Consider the following 16,269-nt stretch of genomic DNA (forward strand, 5'->3'; position numbering starts at 1 on the left):
TAATAATAATAATAATAATAATAATAATAATAATAATAATAACATCTTGTAAAAGGGAAGAAACATTAAATTTCTATCTGTCTTCATCACTGCAGATAACTATCTCAGTGACAATCATAGTTAATGGCGGATATTTCAGTACATATTGGTAAGCGGAAATAAAATTAAAAAGTACATTGATACTCTATAATTATGTGTGTCCCCACTCAGACTTCTAACGGGCAAGGGAAACCGTCTAAGGATATTTCAGTACATATTGTAAAGCGGAAATAAAATTAAAAAGTACATTGACACACTATGTGTGTCACCACTCAAAGTTTTAACGGAAGCAAAGGAAACCGTCTATAGGTCACTTACCCGGAAGTCAAGCCATTTACAAAAATAAAATTAAGTGTTCATTCTAAGATAGTCTTCTGTGAGAGACGGAAGAACAATTCGGTCTCTGCGTATTTCAAACTTAGAAACATGGTGTAAACACGGAGTTAACTATAAGCCATGAACAAATCAATAAAAATGAATATTAACAAAATAAATAAATAAACTATTCAAATCACACACATTTCCTATCTCCCAAATGTTTTTTCTCCAAGCTACATGTGAGGATTGCAATAATTCTCTCATACAGCGTTCACCTCCGGAGCTTGGGGTCCTGGGTTCATTCTCAGTACGTACCACATAAACTTTTATAATATATATGTATTTTTCAATACCTTTATAAAATGGTTTCCTTCCACTTTCTATATACTTTTTTTCAAGATCTTATTTTAGTATACATGTGCAAGAATAAAAGATACAAAATTTTTGTAAGTTCACACTGTAAGTGTTCTGAGCTTCTAATAAAGTGATCAAATAAGTTGCTCTGACTAATTTATTAGGAAAATATAAATAATTATCCATTTTTCTGTATAATACGTAATTCAAACCGGGATCTTCAGCTCATTGTGATTATCTATTAGTCAAAAAACCATCTGTATAATATGAGATTCAACACGGGTCTTCATCTCATTGTAAGTTTTTATTACTCAAAAACCATGTGTATAATACGAGATTCGAACTGGGTCTTCATCTCAATGTCAATAATGTAAATATAATCAATATTATTATTAATTTAATCACTACTACGGAAGTAAGTGATACAAAATAACGTTTCATCATATCAACAGATTTAATTCAAATTCAAATTTAAATTTCCATTATTATTAAAAATATCCAGTATACAGCCTCGAAAAAGAGGACACGACCTTTCCAACAATACACACATGTAATCACAGCTAGAAAAAAGAAACATAGGAACTTTCCAAACCCACGTAATCATGTCATCAACCCCTAATGACCTAACCGACCGTCTGCCAACACAGCCATTAAACGACACGGAGTTTCACTAATAATTTTAGAACTTAACGGTACCCGTAGAAAAGTAGCGGCGGTTCTACTCCCCTTCATCACGATAGGATACTACGGGCTGATAACTCGTATGTCCGAAATCGTCAACCATCAAAAGATCAGGGAAACAGAGAGTCGGTTTGGATGATCTGATAACAACAAGGCGAGGATTAGGATATATGAGAATTGGAACCTGGAATGTTCGAGGATTAACAGGAAAAGAACAAGAACTAACAGCAGAAACAAAGGAGCTAAAAATGAAAATTATAGGAATAACCGAAACCAAAAAGAAAGGACAAGGTGTAGAAAACATAGGGAATGGGTACACTTTATTTTACTCGGGAGTATCAAAATTCGAAAGAACAAGAAGAGGAGTACGTTGTATAGTACAACAGGACATTATAAACAGAATACAAGACTGGGAGTTTGTGAACGAAAACATAATGACACTCACAATCATATTAGATCAGGAAGAAGACAGACAAGAAAAAATAGTTATAGGGTACGGACCAAGTGAAGATGCTCCAGTAGAACGGAATACGATTCTTCAAATGGCGTGCTGATAACAGAACCACACTCAAAAAGAAAAAATCGAACTGTTCCTAAAATTTTTTGTATCACGAGGCAATGACTGCCTTTTGATGTTATTTATGCTTTGGCATCGAAGACTGTTTTGAAAAAAGGCTGAAATTCCAGAAAACCAAACGAAGCAATGAGAATATTTTCAGCTACAGGACTTACCGCCCATACCTGCATCAGACTTTCTTCACAAATCTAACCCTGTTTTGGTACTGGTTAAGAATAACCCGTCAAACGAATAGTAAGTTTACTGTTAAAATGGAGAATTATCTGAGATACCGTAATAATTCCCATTGTCGAAACATGCCTGTATAATGTAGGAAACCAGTATTTTATGTTTAGAAGTTTAATGTTACCAGTATCAAATCATTACAAGAGCTATAGTTCAGTTCTAATGAGTGAATACGATGTCAAGGGTTTGTGGCACTATTCTCATTTATACATGATTCTTATTCTTGTACTATAACCTCCGTCGATGACGCGCCTGCTCCGTACGGACGTACTCTCCCGTGGACCCCCTTCAATGCGCTGTCCCGTGGACCCTCTTAGGATGCACATTTACACCTTACGGGAAAGCACTGGTAAAATTAATCTGCACGCGTGAAAGCAATATCTACCTTTAGAAATAACTTCTCAAATACGTGTGGATTTCGTGATAAAATAATTAGAATACAATAGGACAACATGTAATCATTTCCAGGATACTTCAGGTTGCGACCATATTATCAATCTGTACGCAATTATTTGATATTATCAGAAATTAATAAAGGTACAAAACGTCTTATTAAATCAAGAAAAGTCAGTTATATATTCTTTTTATTTAATTGTCTTTTCTTTCTTAATCTACATCCGGTATTCCTGTATATTAAATTCTAAAATTAATACTTATACTTCTCATTGCCTCAAAATTTAACAAAAGTTATGGGCATGCAAGCATTATAACTATATAAATCGTGAATATTATCAATAAAAAATACTAACAATATCTTCCGGCGCAATATTTTGTTTATTATAATACACACTTGGACTATCAGATAATTATGGAAAAGAGTAACGAAAAGATATTTATTCAACTGCAGCTCTGTCTCACGACGCCATCATACTTGTTTTGTATTTTCCTGCACTCAACTCGACCGCTGATTGGCTATTGAATGTTCTTGAATTGGATTGTTTAGAACAGGACCGAAACGAAATTTCTTGAACGAAACTATTGAATTCAAGACAAAAATGACGTTAGTGCTGACGTCTTTTTCATCAAATAGTCTTGAACAAGTGTTTTGTTCAAGCTTTCTTGGATCGTATACAAACAGTATAAGGGGATCAACGAATTTTAAAAAAAGGCTATCAACCTCGTGCTTATATATTAAAGAAAGCTGACGGAACAGTTCTTACAGATGCAGATAGTATTTTAAATAGATGGAAAGATTTCTTTGACGATTTGCTTAACACGCAGCCAAACTAATGTGCGTGGAGAAAGGGAAATACACACCGCAGAACCGTATATCCCAGAACTTACCCAAATATAAGTAAAAATCGCTATAAAGAAATTAAAGAAACACATGTCTCCGGGTGTAGACGTAATTCCGGCTGAGTTAATTTTAGCTAGAGGGGAAAATTGTGGAACAAGAAACACAGTCTCATTCTCCTAATCTGGAACAAGGAAGAATTGCTACAAGAGTGGAAAGAATCAATTATTGTTCCAATTCACATGAAAGGCGACAAAACACTGTAATAATTATCGAGGCATTTCTCTCCTGTCAACATCCTATAAAACCCTTTCAAATATTCTACTAGCAAGATTGGCCCCAAATCGGATGAAATTATTGGAGGTTATCAGTGCGGATTTAGACGAAATCGATCGGCTATCGATCAAATATTTACCGTTCGCCAAATACTCGAAAAAAGTGGGAATATACAATACCCCGGTACATCAACTATTTATTTATTTTAGAAAGGCTTACGACTCGGTTAGAAGAGAAAGATTGTACAATGTCCTTATAGAATTTGGAATACCGTAAAAGCTAATTAGATTAACTAAGATATGTTTAAATGAATCCCAAAGTAAAGTCCGGATAGGAAAATTTTTGTCCATGATATTTCATGTGGAGAATGGCCTGAAACAAGAAGATGCGTTGTCGCCATTATTATTTAACTTTGTTCCGGAATACGTTATAAGTAAAATCAAAGGTAGCAACCAGGGCCTAGAGTTGAACGGTATTGACCAGGTTATGCCACATGCTGATGATGTAAATATAATAAGGGATGATAGGAGAACAATAGAAAGAAATCCAGAGGTCTTATTAAACGCTTGCAAGAACATGATTTTAGAAGTAAATGAAGAGAAAGCTAAATACGTGGAAGTTCGTCGGGATCGTAATACGGTAAATTATGCATGCATTAACCCATATACGCCCATATCTTTTTTTGTTTAATAGTTTGATTTATTTTGGAAAATAAATAGTTTTCGACCTTTCTTGGTGAACTTAGTGTCATTTCTTTTTGCTGATCTCCCATTTGCTAATTATGATAGTGGGTCGAAAACGACCCGCGGGACAAATATATAAGGTTTAGCAATAACAAAATACGTAAGTGTGGTCGTTTTCGGTCCAGGGGCTTATATGGGTTAAAATATCAAAATACTTTTGATAAAGTGGATACTTTCAAATACCTAGGATCAATATTAACAGACGAAAATCATATTCACGAAGAAATTAAATGTCAACTAAAAGCAGGGAATTCGTGTTATTAATCAGTTCAAAATCTCTCGTCGTCGCAAATTCTGTCGAGGAATTTGAAACTTAAAATATATAAAACGATAATCATGTCTGTTGTTCTGTATGGTTGTAAAACATGGTCACTTACTATGAGGAAAGAACATAACCTGAAAGTATTTGAGAACAAGATACTGGGACTAATATTCGGACCCAAGAGGAACAGAAATTGTGAATAGCGGAAGTTTCATAACGAGAAACTATATAATTTATACGGTTTACCGAGCATTGTTAGTTTCTTTAAATCTAGGAGGTTTAGGTGGACAGGTCAAGTAGCCAGAATGAAAGAAAGTAGGAATGCTTTCAAAGTCAACTGGAAAACCAATCGGAAAGCGACCATTAGGAAGACCTATGCGTAGATGGGAGGACAATATTAAGATGGATCTCGCAGAAATAGGAATACAAAGTAGTAACTTGATCCAGTTGGCTAAGGATAGAAGTCAGTGGAGATGTTTCGTAAGTGCGGCGTTGAACCTCCATTTTCCGTAGGCCATAGAATTATTTTAATTTGTTAGTTAGTTGATATGGAATTTATTCTTCAGACGCTTAGTCGACTTTAAGGAGTTTCTCGCTTTTCAGTACTGTTTTTGTTGTATTGCAATCAAAATTGAAACGAAGAGTATTCTTCTAACACTTTTGATTTGGATAGTGAGTTAACAGAGGAAATGGAACCTTTCTTTGTAGCGCTGAATCGGTTCCAAGAACTGGTTCTTGTTATTTCTTTTTGTTTTTGCTCTCATACCTGTCGACGGATATATTTTGTAAATGTGAACCCAGAAGTTTCATTTAACAAATTGCTTGAAAAGGTAATTTATCACCCTTTACTACTCTTACACAATTAGATACATTAATTACGTCCTGGGTGCTCTCCGTGCAGATTGACATAAATATAGGTTACAAACACATGCTATAAAAATTATAATGCAAAACAACAACCAATCCATGCTAGGTTTGCACTAAAATGCACGAATTGCATTTAACTCAATCAGTGCAGGGAAGAGACTTAATTACGCTTCCCTGTGGCACCCCGGTTGGTACGTTAAAAATACTTCACTGTTTATTTGGCCTGTTTACTTTTTAAATATGATCTGATCGTTAAAAGTCCATCCCATCTGACCCCACAATATTGTAATTTTTCTATCAACACGTCGCGTGAAACAATATCAAATGCATTGCTTAAATCTCGTAATATACAAACGAATGAACAGTTTTCAGAGGCATCAATTATCTCTAGTCATCGGAAAATTCTATGTAGGGCAATGTTTAGCAGAAAGAGTCCAGCAATTTTTCTTAAACAAAAACAAACAAAAAAACTGACGATTTCGGTAGTTTCTGTTCACATTAGTTTAGATACTTCCGGTTAGGTTAGGTTAGTTTATGTTAGATTATATTAGTGTAGGAGTCCAGCATAACTCTCCCAAAAATGATATAATTTCGCTGATATCTATCAATATTAGATTAGTTTAGGTTAAATTTGGTTAGGTTATTTTTTGCCTAAATACTTACATCTTCTATTTCTCCTTTTAATTTTGAATTTTTTAAGTACTTCTGGACGCCTTTTGCTATATATTTACTTTCTATGTACTTCAACGCAACGTAAAATATAATAAAGAAAAAATGATAAAAAAAAAAATTCTTATTTCGTGTTATGGAATGTGCTCATAGTAGTTTGCGGTCAAAGCATTCTAGAAAACCACATATTCTCAGGATAGTTGATTGACCAACCCTTCTTTGGAAAAGTTCCATTTCCATTGTGTTATTCTTCCGCTGGCAACATTGTTTATTTCCCAGATACAGTTTCGGGAGCCAAGATGGCAGACTTTGATGCGATATATGAGGAGGAGGAAGAAAATGATGGCGTTTTGGAAGATACCTACGTTACGTTGGTTCCTGATCCTGTTGTTATTCGTGGAGCCGGTAACATGACAGTGTAAGAAAGTGTTTTAAATCATTTTTTATGTATTGAATAGTCAATATTGAGAACGAGCAGTGGTGGCAAACAAAGGCTTTGTTGACGAATTTTGCATTACATTTATTTATTTACATTTTTTGATGTTTGAGAAATCAACCAGCTGTTTGGAAGCTACATTTTTTAAATAGTCCATAAACATTGTTATGGATTAGAGAATTACTAGATCTTAGGTACTTAGTGAATTGCGCATCAATAATCAGTTTCTATCGGTCAGAAATAATTGCTTTGCTCTTGAACGTAATTTTTATGTTGCATCGTTTGTAGGCGTTGAACATGAATAGGTTAGCACTTCCAGGAACAGTATTTCTGAATAATCGTAGATCCATTTCTGGTATTATAGTGTTTCATAAGAAATACGTATTGGAGTTAGTATGTCTGGTTTCATAGAAAGGAAGGTTTGGGGATGTAGGCCTACTCATAAGGATGACAATTAAAATTCCTTGTATAACACGATTTGTAATAGTCTTTTTGACTCCTGCGTTCTCAGAATCTGATTGAAATAATAGTACTAACGATATAGGTCAGGATAGTTTAATGTTCAGTGGGACTTGGAAACAGTTCCGCGTTATCTGTGATTTCTAATACTGCCATATAACGTCCGTGGCAGGTAATTTGACAATGTGTTACTATTTACTTCTTGTTATTTTCATATACTTTACCTAAAATTACTCCTCTTTCTTTCCGTGTTTCACTCTTAACTGGTAATCACGAATATTTCTTATTTTCAAGCTTTCTTTGCTCTTCACTCGATACATATTAACCTATCCTATATTATTGGAAAATCAGTATCTTCCAATTGTTAAGTATTATGAAGCAATTATTACTTACTTTATGTTTGCAACCAGCACTATAAGCAACACCACCCTGCTACAGCCGCAACAGGTAAATAAACCGGTGTAGATTACAAATAGTCCATCAACTTAAAGTCTTCTTTCACTTTTCTTGCATTGCTGCTGTATCACTGGACCAGTTTCAAAATCGAAAAAAAGTATCAAAATGTACTGCGTTTGGTTATATTTGGGTAGATTACGTTAAGTTACGTTAGGGATCCAGTTTTACTATATGGATCCATAGTAAAGTAGTACCGGTAGTAGTAGAAGGAGTAGGAGTACTAGTAGGAACGGGTTAAAAGCCCCCCAGGGGTTGGGTTAAATTCCAAAGTTGGGCGTCCGTTTCTAGCAAAATTTTTAAAATTTACAGGAAAGATATGGATAATTTGATCGTTTGTGAGCTTGATAATATATAAGAGTCTCAAAAAATATGTTTATTTGTTATATATAAGTGGTTACAAACATGGGACTATACGGCGAGCGGAGGGAATTACTTGGCGCAAAGTAACTGAACAGTTGCATTGTGGGAAAGAAACGAGCATTTGTGTTATCAACATGGCGAATGTACAAGGGCAATGAACTACTAGTTTTAACATTTGTGAAGGAATACGTTGATTACGAGCAAAATCTTTTAAAAGTTTGTGAAGAGCACGGATTAATGAACCTAATAACAAATTGCAGAAAGTGTGGAAAGGAGATAACAGCGAAAAAACGTGACGAAAGCGGACGCCCAACTTCGGAATAAATGCCCAGGGGTTGGTTGGGTTCTGTTCTCGACATGAAATGGGCAGATTAAAGAGTTGCCCAAATTTTTCTGTACATTTTACAATCTATGCCAGGCTTCACATACACGTGCCATTTCAACAATTGTACCTCTTCGCGAAATAGTCCATCCGCCTTCAAATACAGTGCCGCTTACAACATCAAATACAACTACTTTCTTAACTTTTACTATTTCCCTTACCTGACTTTCACTCATTCTTTCTCACAAACTTAAATTATCCAATTGATCTGGTAAATTTCCTAAAATTGGTCCAGCGATACAATAGTTAACCCCCCCCTTTTTTTAAATTGTCCTTTAAGGTGTTATGGACTGTTACACAATGGCGTATACCCAAATAATTGCGTAGCGATTGATAATATACACGTGCAAACTGATGTGCTTTAAAGGTGACTACGTGCTATTCTAGTACCTGCTATCCTATTATATGCAATTATTTCATCACGAAGTTGACTCACAGTGTCTTAGAAGTTGTTTCTTAGCGTAGGAGTTGCATTCATGTGTACAGATTCACTCTATGAGGACTTCTTATGGGTGTAAATATGCATTCGACGTATGCCATAAACTCGACTGTGAAGAAACAAACCAACTTCTGATAGGTGGCCACTAAAGGCGGGATTGCTATCTAACAGGGTTGGGGCAGGAGCGTAGCCAAGGGGCCCGCGCAGGGGTTTGTCCTCAGGGAGCGTGCGGGTCAGCGACGGTGAGTCTACGCAGAAACGATAATAGTGCAAAAAACCGCTTGATATTGCATAAAACACATAGGTTAGAGCCCTTGTAATGGTTTCACACTCATAACTTTGTACTTTTAAACATAATGTATTTTCTCTACATCATGCAGAAGTACTCCGCCGGTGGAAGTCAGTATGCTAGATAGTCGTCTTTGATGTGCAGTTTTCACTTTAAAAGTAGTATAACCCTTGTAATTTTTACATGATTATAACAGTAAACTTGTAAACTTAAGATACGGTTTTCTACAGAGTGAACACTTTCTCTGCTAGTGCAATTTAACCCTTATCCGGGCAAGCTATTTTTGTAACGTAGACTGCAACTGGGGCCTTACCAACTCGATGTGTTCATAACTTTAACTTCGACTAAAGGTAGAAGAATTCAGAATTTTGACATCGAAATATTTATGGTTATTAAGAAATTCCAAGAAAAATATGAAGCTACTGGGCCTGGGAGGCCCGGGTTGCCTAGATAAGGGTTAATATCTATCCCTCTTTTACGTAGACTGACTCATTCCAAATATAAAACTATCCAAACTTTTAGAGGGGAGGATTGGGCGTGGGTCCCTTTTTAAATACATGACCCTATTACATTGAAAATTATAAAACGGATACGAAAATATTCTTTTCCTGTACTAGGTTGCCACACAAGAGGTTATTTACATTCATGAAATATGACCTTTGAGCAGGAAATGCACTCTTACTGTTTTAGAAAATGTTCTTTAAGGAAGGAGTAGCTTTAATGAGTTCAGATTACCTTTAGCAGGGCCGAATATAACTACAGCATGTGCACAGGTATAAAAAATGCAGTGTATGAAACAAGAATTAACTTAAAATCACAAAATAACTTACGTTAAGTGGCCACTAATAAGTACGAAAGCGAGGGATGTGTCCGTAAAAGCAAACGCGTCAGAGAAGGTGGGTATACGCACAAACGAGGCTAGTGGACAAACTTTTTATGTGCCATAAAACACATGCCTTGCGTGTGGCACAGGCCTAAGATTCCTTTGTAGACTACTGTCATAGCACTTCACTTTAGCGTGTCTTTCTTATGGAGTACTACGTGGTATATTTTGATTACTTGTACATTCCTATTGTGAAATCAATTAACATATTTCTTCCGTGGATTTTACAAATTTATGCCTTCTTAAATTGGGGCAACACCCAAAATTTTGTGTCATTTTATCATTTTTAGTTCAGATGCAAGTCTCCTCTTATCTGTTCTGTATTTCCTTCCATTTTTTGAACATATACGTCCTAGGTTAATTAAGAAGATTGTCGTTTTAAAACACTGCCATATTGTGCTCAGCTGTCTGCTTGCCTAATATGACATCAATACGCAAACTCATATAGTCCAGAAATTAATTTCGTTCTGCTTCGTACTTAATCATCCTACACTGATGGCCTTTGTTACCTTCTCTGTTGTTCTCATGCTGATATTTCGTCTGATTCTGTTCGTTTCGCTGTGAATTTTGTATTTCGGGGTCGCCAACCCCGGCAGTTGACTTAAGATTTAGTTTGGAATGTTGTGGTGGCCCTAACATGAAAGTTATTTATACGAGGAGTTGCCAAGCAAATAAATACGTCGTGAAGAAATTCAAATATCGATTCCAATTGTATATTATTTTTCTTTTCGTGTGCATCAATCGAATAACAATAATAGAAATAGTTCCAACCAGAAAGGGTGCATAAATTTGTAAAATTTCCGGAAGAAATATGAAATTTTCACAAGAGCAAGAAATCAACATTAATTATATGTAAGAATTTTATCACTGGCATCCTGTTTTAAAATTAATATGCCCTGACACCTGACTTGGTTATATTCATTTCTTGCTTTTAGTGACCGCTTAGCATAGGTTGATTCGTATTTTTTACATTATATTCGTTTACGCGTATACCCACCTTTACTCACGCGCTTGTTTTCTACGGACGCATACTACCGGGCTTAACAGCTTCACTCTGCCTTGATTAGATTCGGTTGCATTCATGCTTTTTAGTGGCCTCTTAGTGTATGTTTGTTCGTGTTTCTTGTACTGTGGTTTTTACGACATGTGTCCGGACGCAGTATTTGTACCCTTAACGGTTGAGTCCTCCTAAAGTCAGTCTGCATCCAGGAATACAACTCTTCCCACAGGAAGTAATTTATAAATATTAGGAATATATTTCCTCATCGAAGTACAACATGAATAATGAAAATCATGCATGTGTACCTAAAATGGGATTGCATGTATTTCAGTGTATATAAGTGGGCGACAGATGTGAGAAAGTGTGTTTTATGTTTTCTTTTTCAGAGTTGAGTTATAATATTATGACGTGTAAGTTACATATCGGAAATAGAATTTCGCTAACGAAGTAGTACGAGCGTTGTTGCAAAAGTTTTAATCCTACCTATGAACGGAGCAGCAGAGAGCTTATGGATGGTATTATTTTTCAGCTTAGTCCCCTGACAAGTCAACACATTTTGTCCATGGATGTTCAAGCATTAATCCCGCTGGTTTAAAAATAAAATCAAAATTTCATCTACGGCATGCATGACGTCATTGATCAGTGTCGAAATAGGTACCTTCTTTTTCAGCTTTGAAAAGTGATGAAAATCAGAAGGTGCCATATCAGGCGAAGAAGGTGGGTGGTGGGACCAATTCGTAGCCGCATTCGTGAATTGCTCTTATTGCGATGACACTTGTGGTTAGGGGCCTTGTCTTGATGGAGAAGCACATTTGCTGTCAAGTTTCCCACGACGCTTCTGCCTAGTGTTATCACGTGGCCGTCGTAGAAGATCTGCATAGTGCTCCCCAGTCACCTTTCGACACTTGGGAAGATAATCCACCGTCACTATCCCATCCGAATCCCAGAAAACTATCCATCACTAACTTGACTTTCTTCGCAGGGGGGCATGAGGCGTGTTTCCACTGCTTGAACTTCGTACTCTGGTTGGTAATGGTTTTCACCTACTTTTACGAATCGAGTGCGAAAAGCATCTGAATTTGTCCCAAAGAGATGAAAATTGTTCTTTGAAATGTTTCGATCAGGTGTCAAAAGTTTTGCACCCATCTCGCTGAAACCTTGCTCATTCCCAGATGCTGGCTGATAATTCGGTCAACGCTTGCAGTAAATAAGTCCACTGTGTCAGCAATCTGCCTGATGGTCATTCGCCCATCATTCATGGTGATTTCATGTACTTTGTCAATGTTCTCCTCAGTTAGTACTTCCACGGGCCTTCCTGATCGAGTGTCATCTTCAATGGAAGTTCTCTCCCTCTTAAATTCGGCTGCCCATAACTTCACTGTGGCATATGAAGGGCCGCTATCACGTAAAGTAGCAACCATTTCGGCGTGGATCTCCTGCGGCTTTAAACATTCTTGTGGAGATGAGTTGGTTTTGAGTTTAACGTTCCTTTCAGCAGCGAGCCTATATGAGACGGGACCTACTAACGTGAAATCCGAACCACGTGAGTTCTCGCTGGGAATCGAACCCGGGTTTCCCACCAAAGGCGCGTACGCTAACCGCTTAGCCAGGGAGGAGCTCTCTTGTGCTCAATAACAGCTGTCACCTTCAATTTCTCCGTTTGATCACATTGTACTCACCTTTCTGTCTTTCTGGACGTGTAACAACAGGATAAAATTAGAAATGAAATGAAATCTTTAAGTTTTACGTCCACGGTTATGCCGGTTAGGCTAAAGGAGACGGTGATGATGAGAGATGAGTGAAAATTATGGGATGAAGAAAGTGAGAAGAAGCGGGAGAACCCTGAGAAAGCCCACTCACACAGTATTCGTCCACCACAAAGCTCACTTGGCACCCATGCACCAGAGGTGAACGCTCTACCTCTGAGCCACCGCGCCCCCTACAACAGGATAAAAGACGATATTAATACTTAATTTGGTATATCATATGAAGGCTCAATAAATATGCTTGAAAGTATCACATATCTAGTTCTAATATTACTTGGTTAGTCTTAAAATTTATGTAACTATGTAGTAGACCAGTAACTGGATCAGAACGTTAAGAGGAAGAAAGCGAATCAGTACCAGAATAGATTAGGAATACGGACTTTCATTTGTGCAGCAGTTAAACTCACATTTCTTCGTAGAAAATACTTTGCTAATGCATTCTGTACTCTTCTTTGTTGGCGCATGCACACATACCCTACAGACCCGTAAAGTTGAGAGGAGGGGAAGGGGCAACAGAAATAATTAATCAGAAATTAAAATTATTTCTTTCTTATCTCCTAATATCTTCTGAATTATTATTATCTTGTAGCCTGTCCTTTATATTTTCGTCCACTTTCCCTGCCATAACATCTTACTTGTCGATTTACTGGCAATTATATCTGTCCCCTGACACTTATACTTTGGTTTTGTTAATTACTCTTCCTTTTTTCATGAGTCTGCGAACTGTTGATTCATTCCGTGCCTCATTTCGTCCTAGAACCACGCGATGTCGCCTGACAGTTCCTGCATAACTTTCTCCGTTCTTGCAAAAAGTTTTTACAATTATCACACGATGCGTTATAGTAGACACAGACTGAAGAGATTGAGAGTAAGGCGACAATCGGTAGAGTAACAATAGAAAACAATGTCGGCAACCGAGAAGCAAAAATCTGCCAGACGATCCAAAACCGGCGCGCTTTTTGAGCAACCCAATGTTTACACACACACACACACATTAACGAAGGATATGTAGGGAAGTATATTTGATTCGTTATTGGGTGAAATGATTAGGAAATTATTTTGCTTGTTGGTAACACGGATTTAGGGCAGTTTCTTTTCTTGAGACAGTGAGATTAGTACAATTCAAAATTCTCTATTCTGTGTACATTGGTTTTCATCTGTAAATTGATTTCTCCTCATCTGTGCACTTTAACATTATTATTATTATTTCCTGTATGAGTGTGTACCGGGGTGGATAAAAATCATGATTAAAAAAAAATAATTTTGTTGATTTTTTGATTTAAATCAGATCTTTCTCCTTGTAAAATACAAGTCGCGAACTGAAGAAAAAACATTAGGAATAGTATTAAATGTTAATTCAGTGGAACTATTGGAGTTGAATTTTGAATTAATCCCCAATATTTCCGCTATAGTTAACCTATTTCGATCCCAAACAATGTTCCTTAAGCATTATGGAAAAAGTACAGCAACGTTTATCAACCATGACACTTTTTTTTCCCCACAATACTTACTGATATTTGGCAGGGCCATATTTTTAAAAAATCGGAACTAGCTTGCGACACGAAATACATAAATTTCGCCTAAAGTTATAAAATCTTAAAAAAATCTAAGTTTCGGAGAGGGGATCAGACCCCTCTAAACACCCCTATTATCTGGGAACAAACAGGCACACATACAAAAGAACTTTCATCGTAAATGTCCATGGGGAATTTTTCCGCAGGAATAATTAACGATTTAAAGACCCTATGTTACAAAGAGAAGAAAGCAGGATTTCCCAGTTACCCGTTCAAAACGGGTTTTCCCTAATCAGTTCTGCATGAAACAGTCGTCTTCGCACTATGCTGTAATACATTTGAGTCTCATTGTATTATGATTATTATCTTCCATAATAGAAATAACAGAACAGAAACGCGATTTTACCTATTTTCGTTTTAAATTAATTTATTTGGGAGTTTGATTTAAATCAGCGATTTTTATTTTTTAAAAAAAATCAAGTGATTTAAATCATGATTTAATTAGAGTGATTTAAATCAAACCACTCTAGTGTATACATATATTATACTACTCACTTGAAGAATTTAGTCATTCCTTTTATGTATGATTTTTTTCTTTTTATGATTCACTCAGTGGTTTCGGATAGCATAGTCGCTAATATTCTCATATTTGGTGGGAGCGCCCCCGGGTTCGTTTCCTGGTGGTGGCACTCGATCGAAAAGCTGTAACAACTTTTTCAGCCCAGACATCGTGAGTGAGGATTTTCCTGAGTTTTCCTCGTTCACACGAAGCAAATGCCAGGATAGTACATAACATACAGATCCCAGGTCCGTTCCTTCTTCATTCCTTTCTTCTTCCCCACTTAACTGAATAATGTGCTCACCGAGGGACGTCATCTCATACGTGACGGGCTTAAGGCTGTATATGCTGGTGATCCTCAGAAGTATATATATATATATATATATGTGTTACATTTTTACTTTCTTTTTCTTAAATTGACCTGAAAGTTGGTTTTCCCTTATACAGGTGAGCTTTTTAATTTAAGACTGGAAAATATCTGGGGAAGTAAATATTAAACGAAAAGAATTGTTCAAAAGATTATTATTGAAATTTACTGATGATAAAATTAGCCCGTCCTCGCTTCACTGGAGGTAACTTTGAAAACTTAAATGGGAACCCCCCCCCCATTTTTATTGCAGATGCGAATTCTAGGGGAAAAAGTAAATAAATTTGTCTCGATTCTTGGTAGATGGCGCTGTAATCAGTGAAGAATGGTTTCAATAAGGTTTCTTCAATTGAAAGCCGTCACGTTTCTTTCCAATATAAATCGCCGATAAATAGTAACAATATTTTATTTCAAATGTTTTCTCGACACGTGAGAGGTTGTGTGGAAGATTGCTCTGTATTCGGCGTGAATTCAGATAATTAAAATGTGGAGGTGACTAGATGCAGTTTGTGATGATAATCAGAGTTGGCTACCAACCATTTTATCTACTGCACCTCTGTGTGGTACATACCTACGGTACCTTAGAGGCTACCCGATAAGTGTGAAAATACGTACCAACCTATAGTAGGTGTTCAATACAAGCTAGCTTTGCGTTACCATTGCATGTGTTCAACATTGTTTCTATCTTTACATGTTACGTATCTGTTCTGTGTCTATATAAAAGAGTTCTATAAACATTACTCTTCCTTGAAATTTATTTATTTATTTATTTTTTGTAAGTATCCCACATTCTTTATCTCGAACTATTTAAGATAGCTATATATAATACACGAACTGACATCTGATAATTGATTCAGTTTGTCTTTAGACAACGTTTCAACGACCGGATTGTCGTGATTGTTGTTAGCTTTGAAAAAAAAAAAAAAGTTATCGCATATGTTGGCATCTATTAACAACACTCGAATTTTTAAACTTCCCTTAAAATATACAGAAATGTAAGACTAAAAGGGATTGACATCACTTAGAGGGAGAAGAGACGATGATTCATTAGTTGATAACAAACAAGTGAGCCCTGCCCGCTGGCCTAGTGACTAGTACGTTGTCAGGGGTTCAG

General features: G+C 36.4%; 2 protein-coding genes across 2 annotated transcripts in view; both read left to right on the forward strand.

Annotated features, from left to right (window-relative positions):
* Window positions 1-1,562: 1,562 nt before the first annotated feature.
* On the forward strand, window positions 1,563-1,946 carry LOC145682361 (protein CFDP2-like). The gene has a single exon (XM_081753935.1). It carries the CDS (start codon window positions 1,563-1,565, stop codon window positions 1,944-1,946), a length of 384 nt encoding a protein of 127 aa, XP_081610061.1.
* A 4,558-nt stretch (window positions 1,947-6,504) lies between these two features.
* LOC145681307 (cysteine-rich hydrophobic domain-containing protein 2) overlaps window positions 6,505-16,269 on the forward strand; it is a 39,023-nt gene continuing 29,258 nt past the window's right edge. Inside the window, exon 1 of the mRNA XM_081752968.1 lies at window positions 6,505-6,663. Within this exon, the coding sequence (XP_081609094.1) occupies window positions 6,545-6,663 (119 nt within the window). The 5' untranslated portion in view covers window positions 6,505-6,544. The remainder of the gene's footprint in view (window positions 6,664-16,269) is intronic.

The sequence above is a fragment of the Thermobia domestica genome, chromosome 3 (genome assembly GCF_964235325.1).
Source record: "Thermobia domestica chromosome 3, izTheDome1.hap1.1, whole genome shotgun sequence".
Classification (NCBI taxonomy): domain Eukaryota; kingdom Metazoa; phylum Arthropoda; class Insecta; order Zygentoma; family Lepismatidae; genus Thermobia; species Thermobia domestica.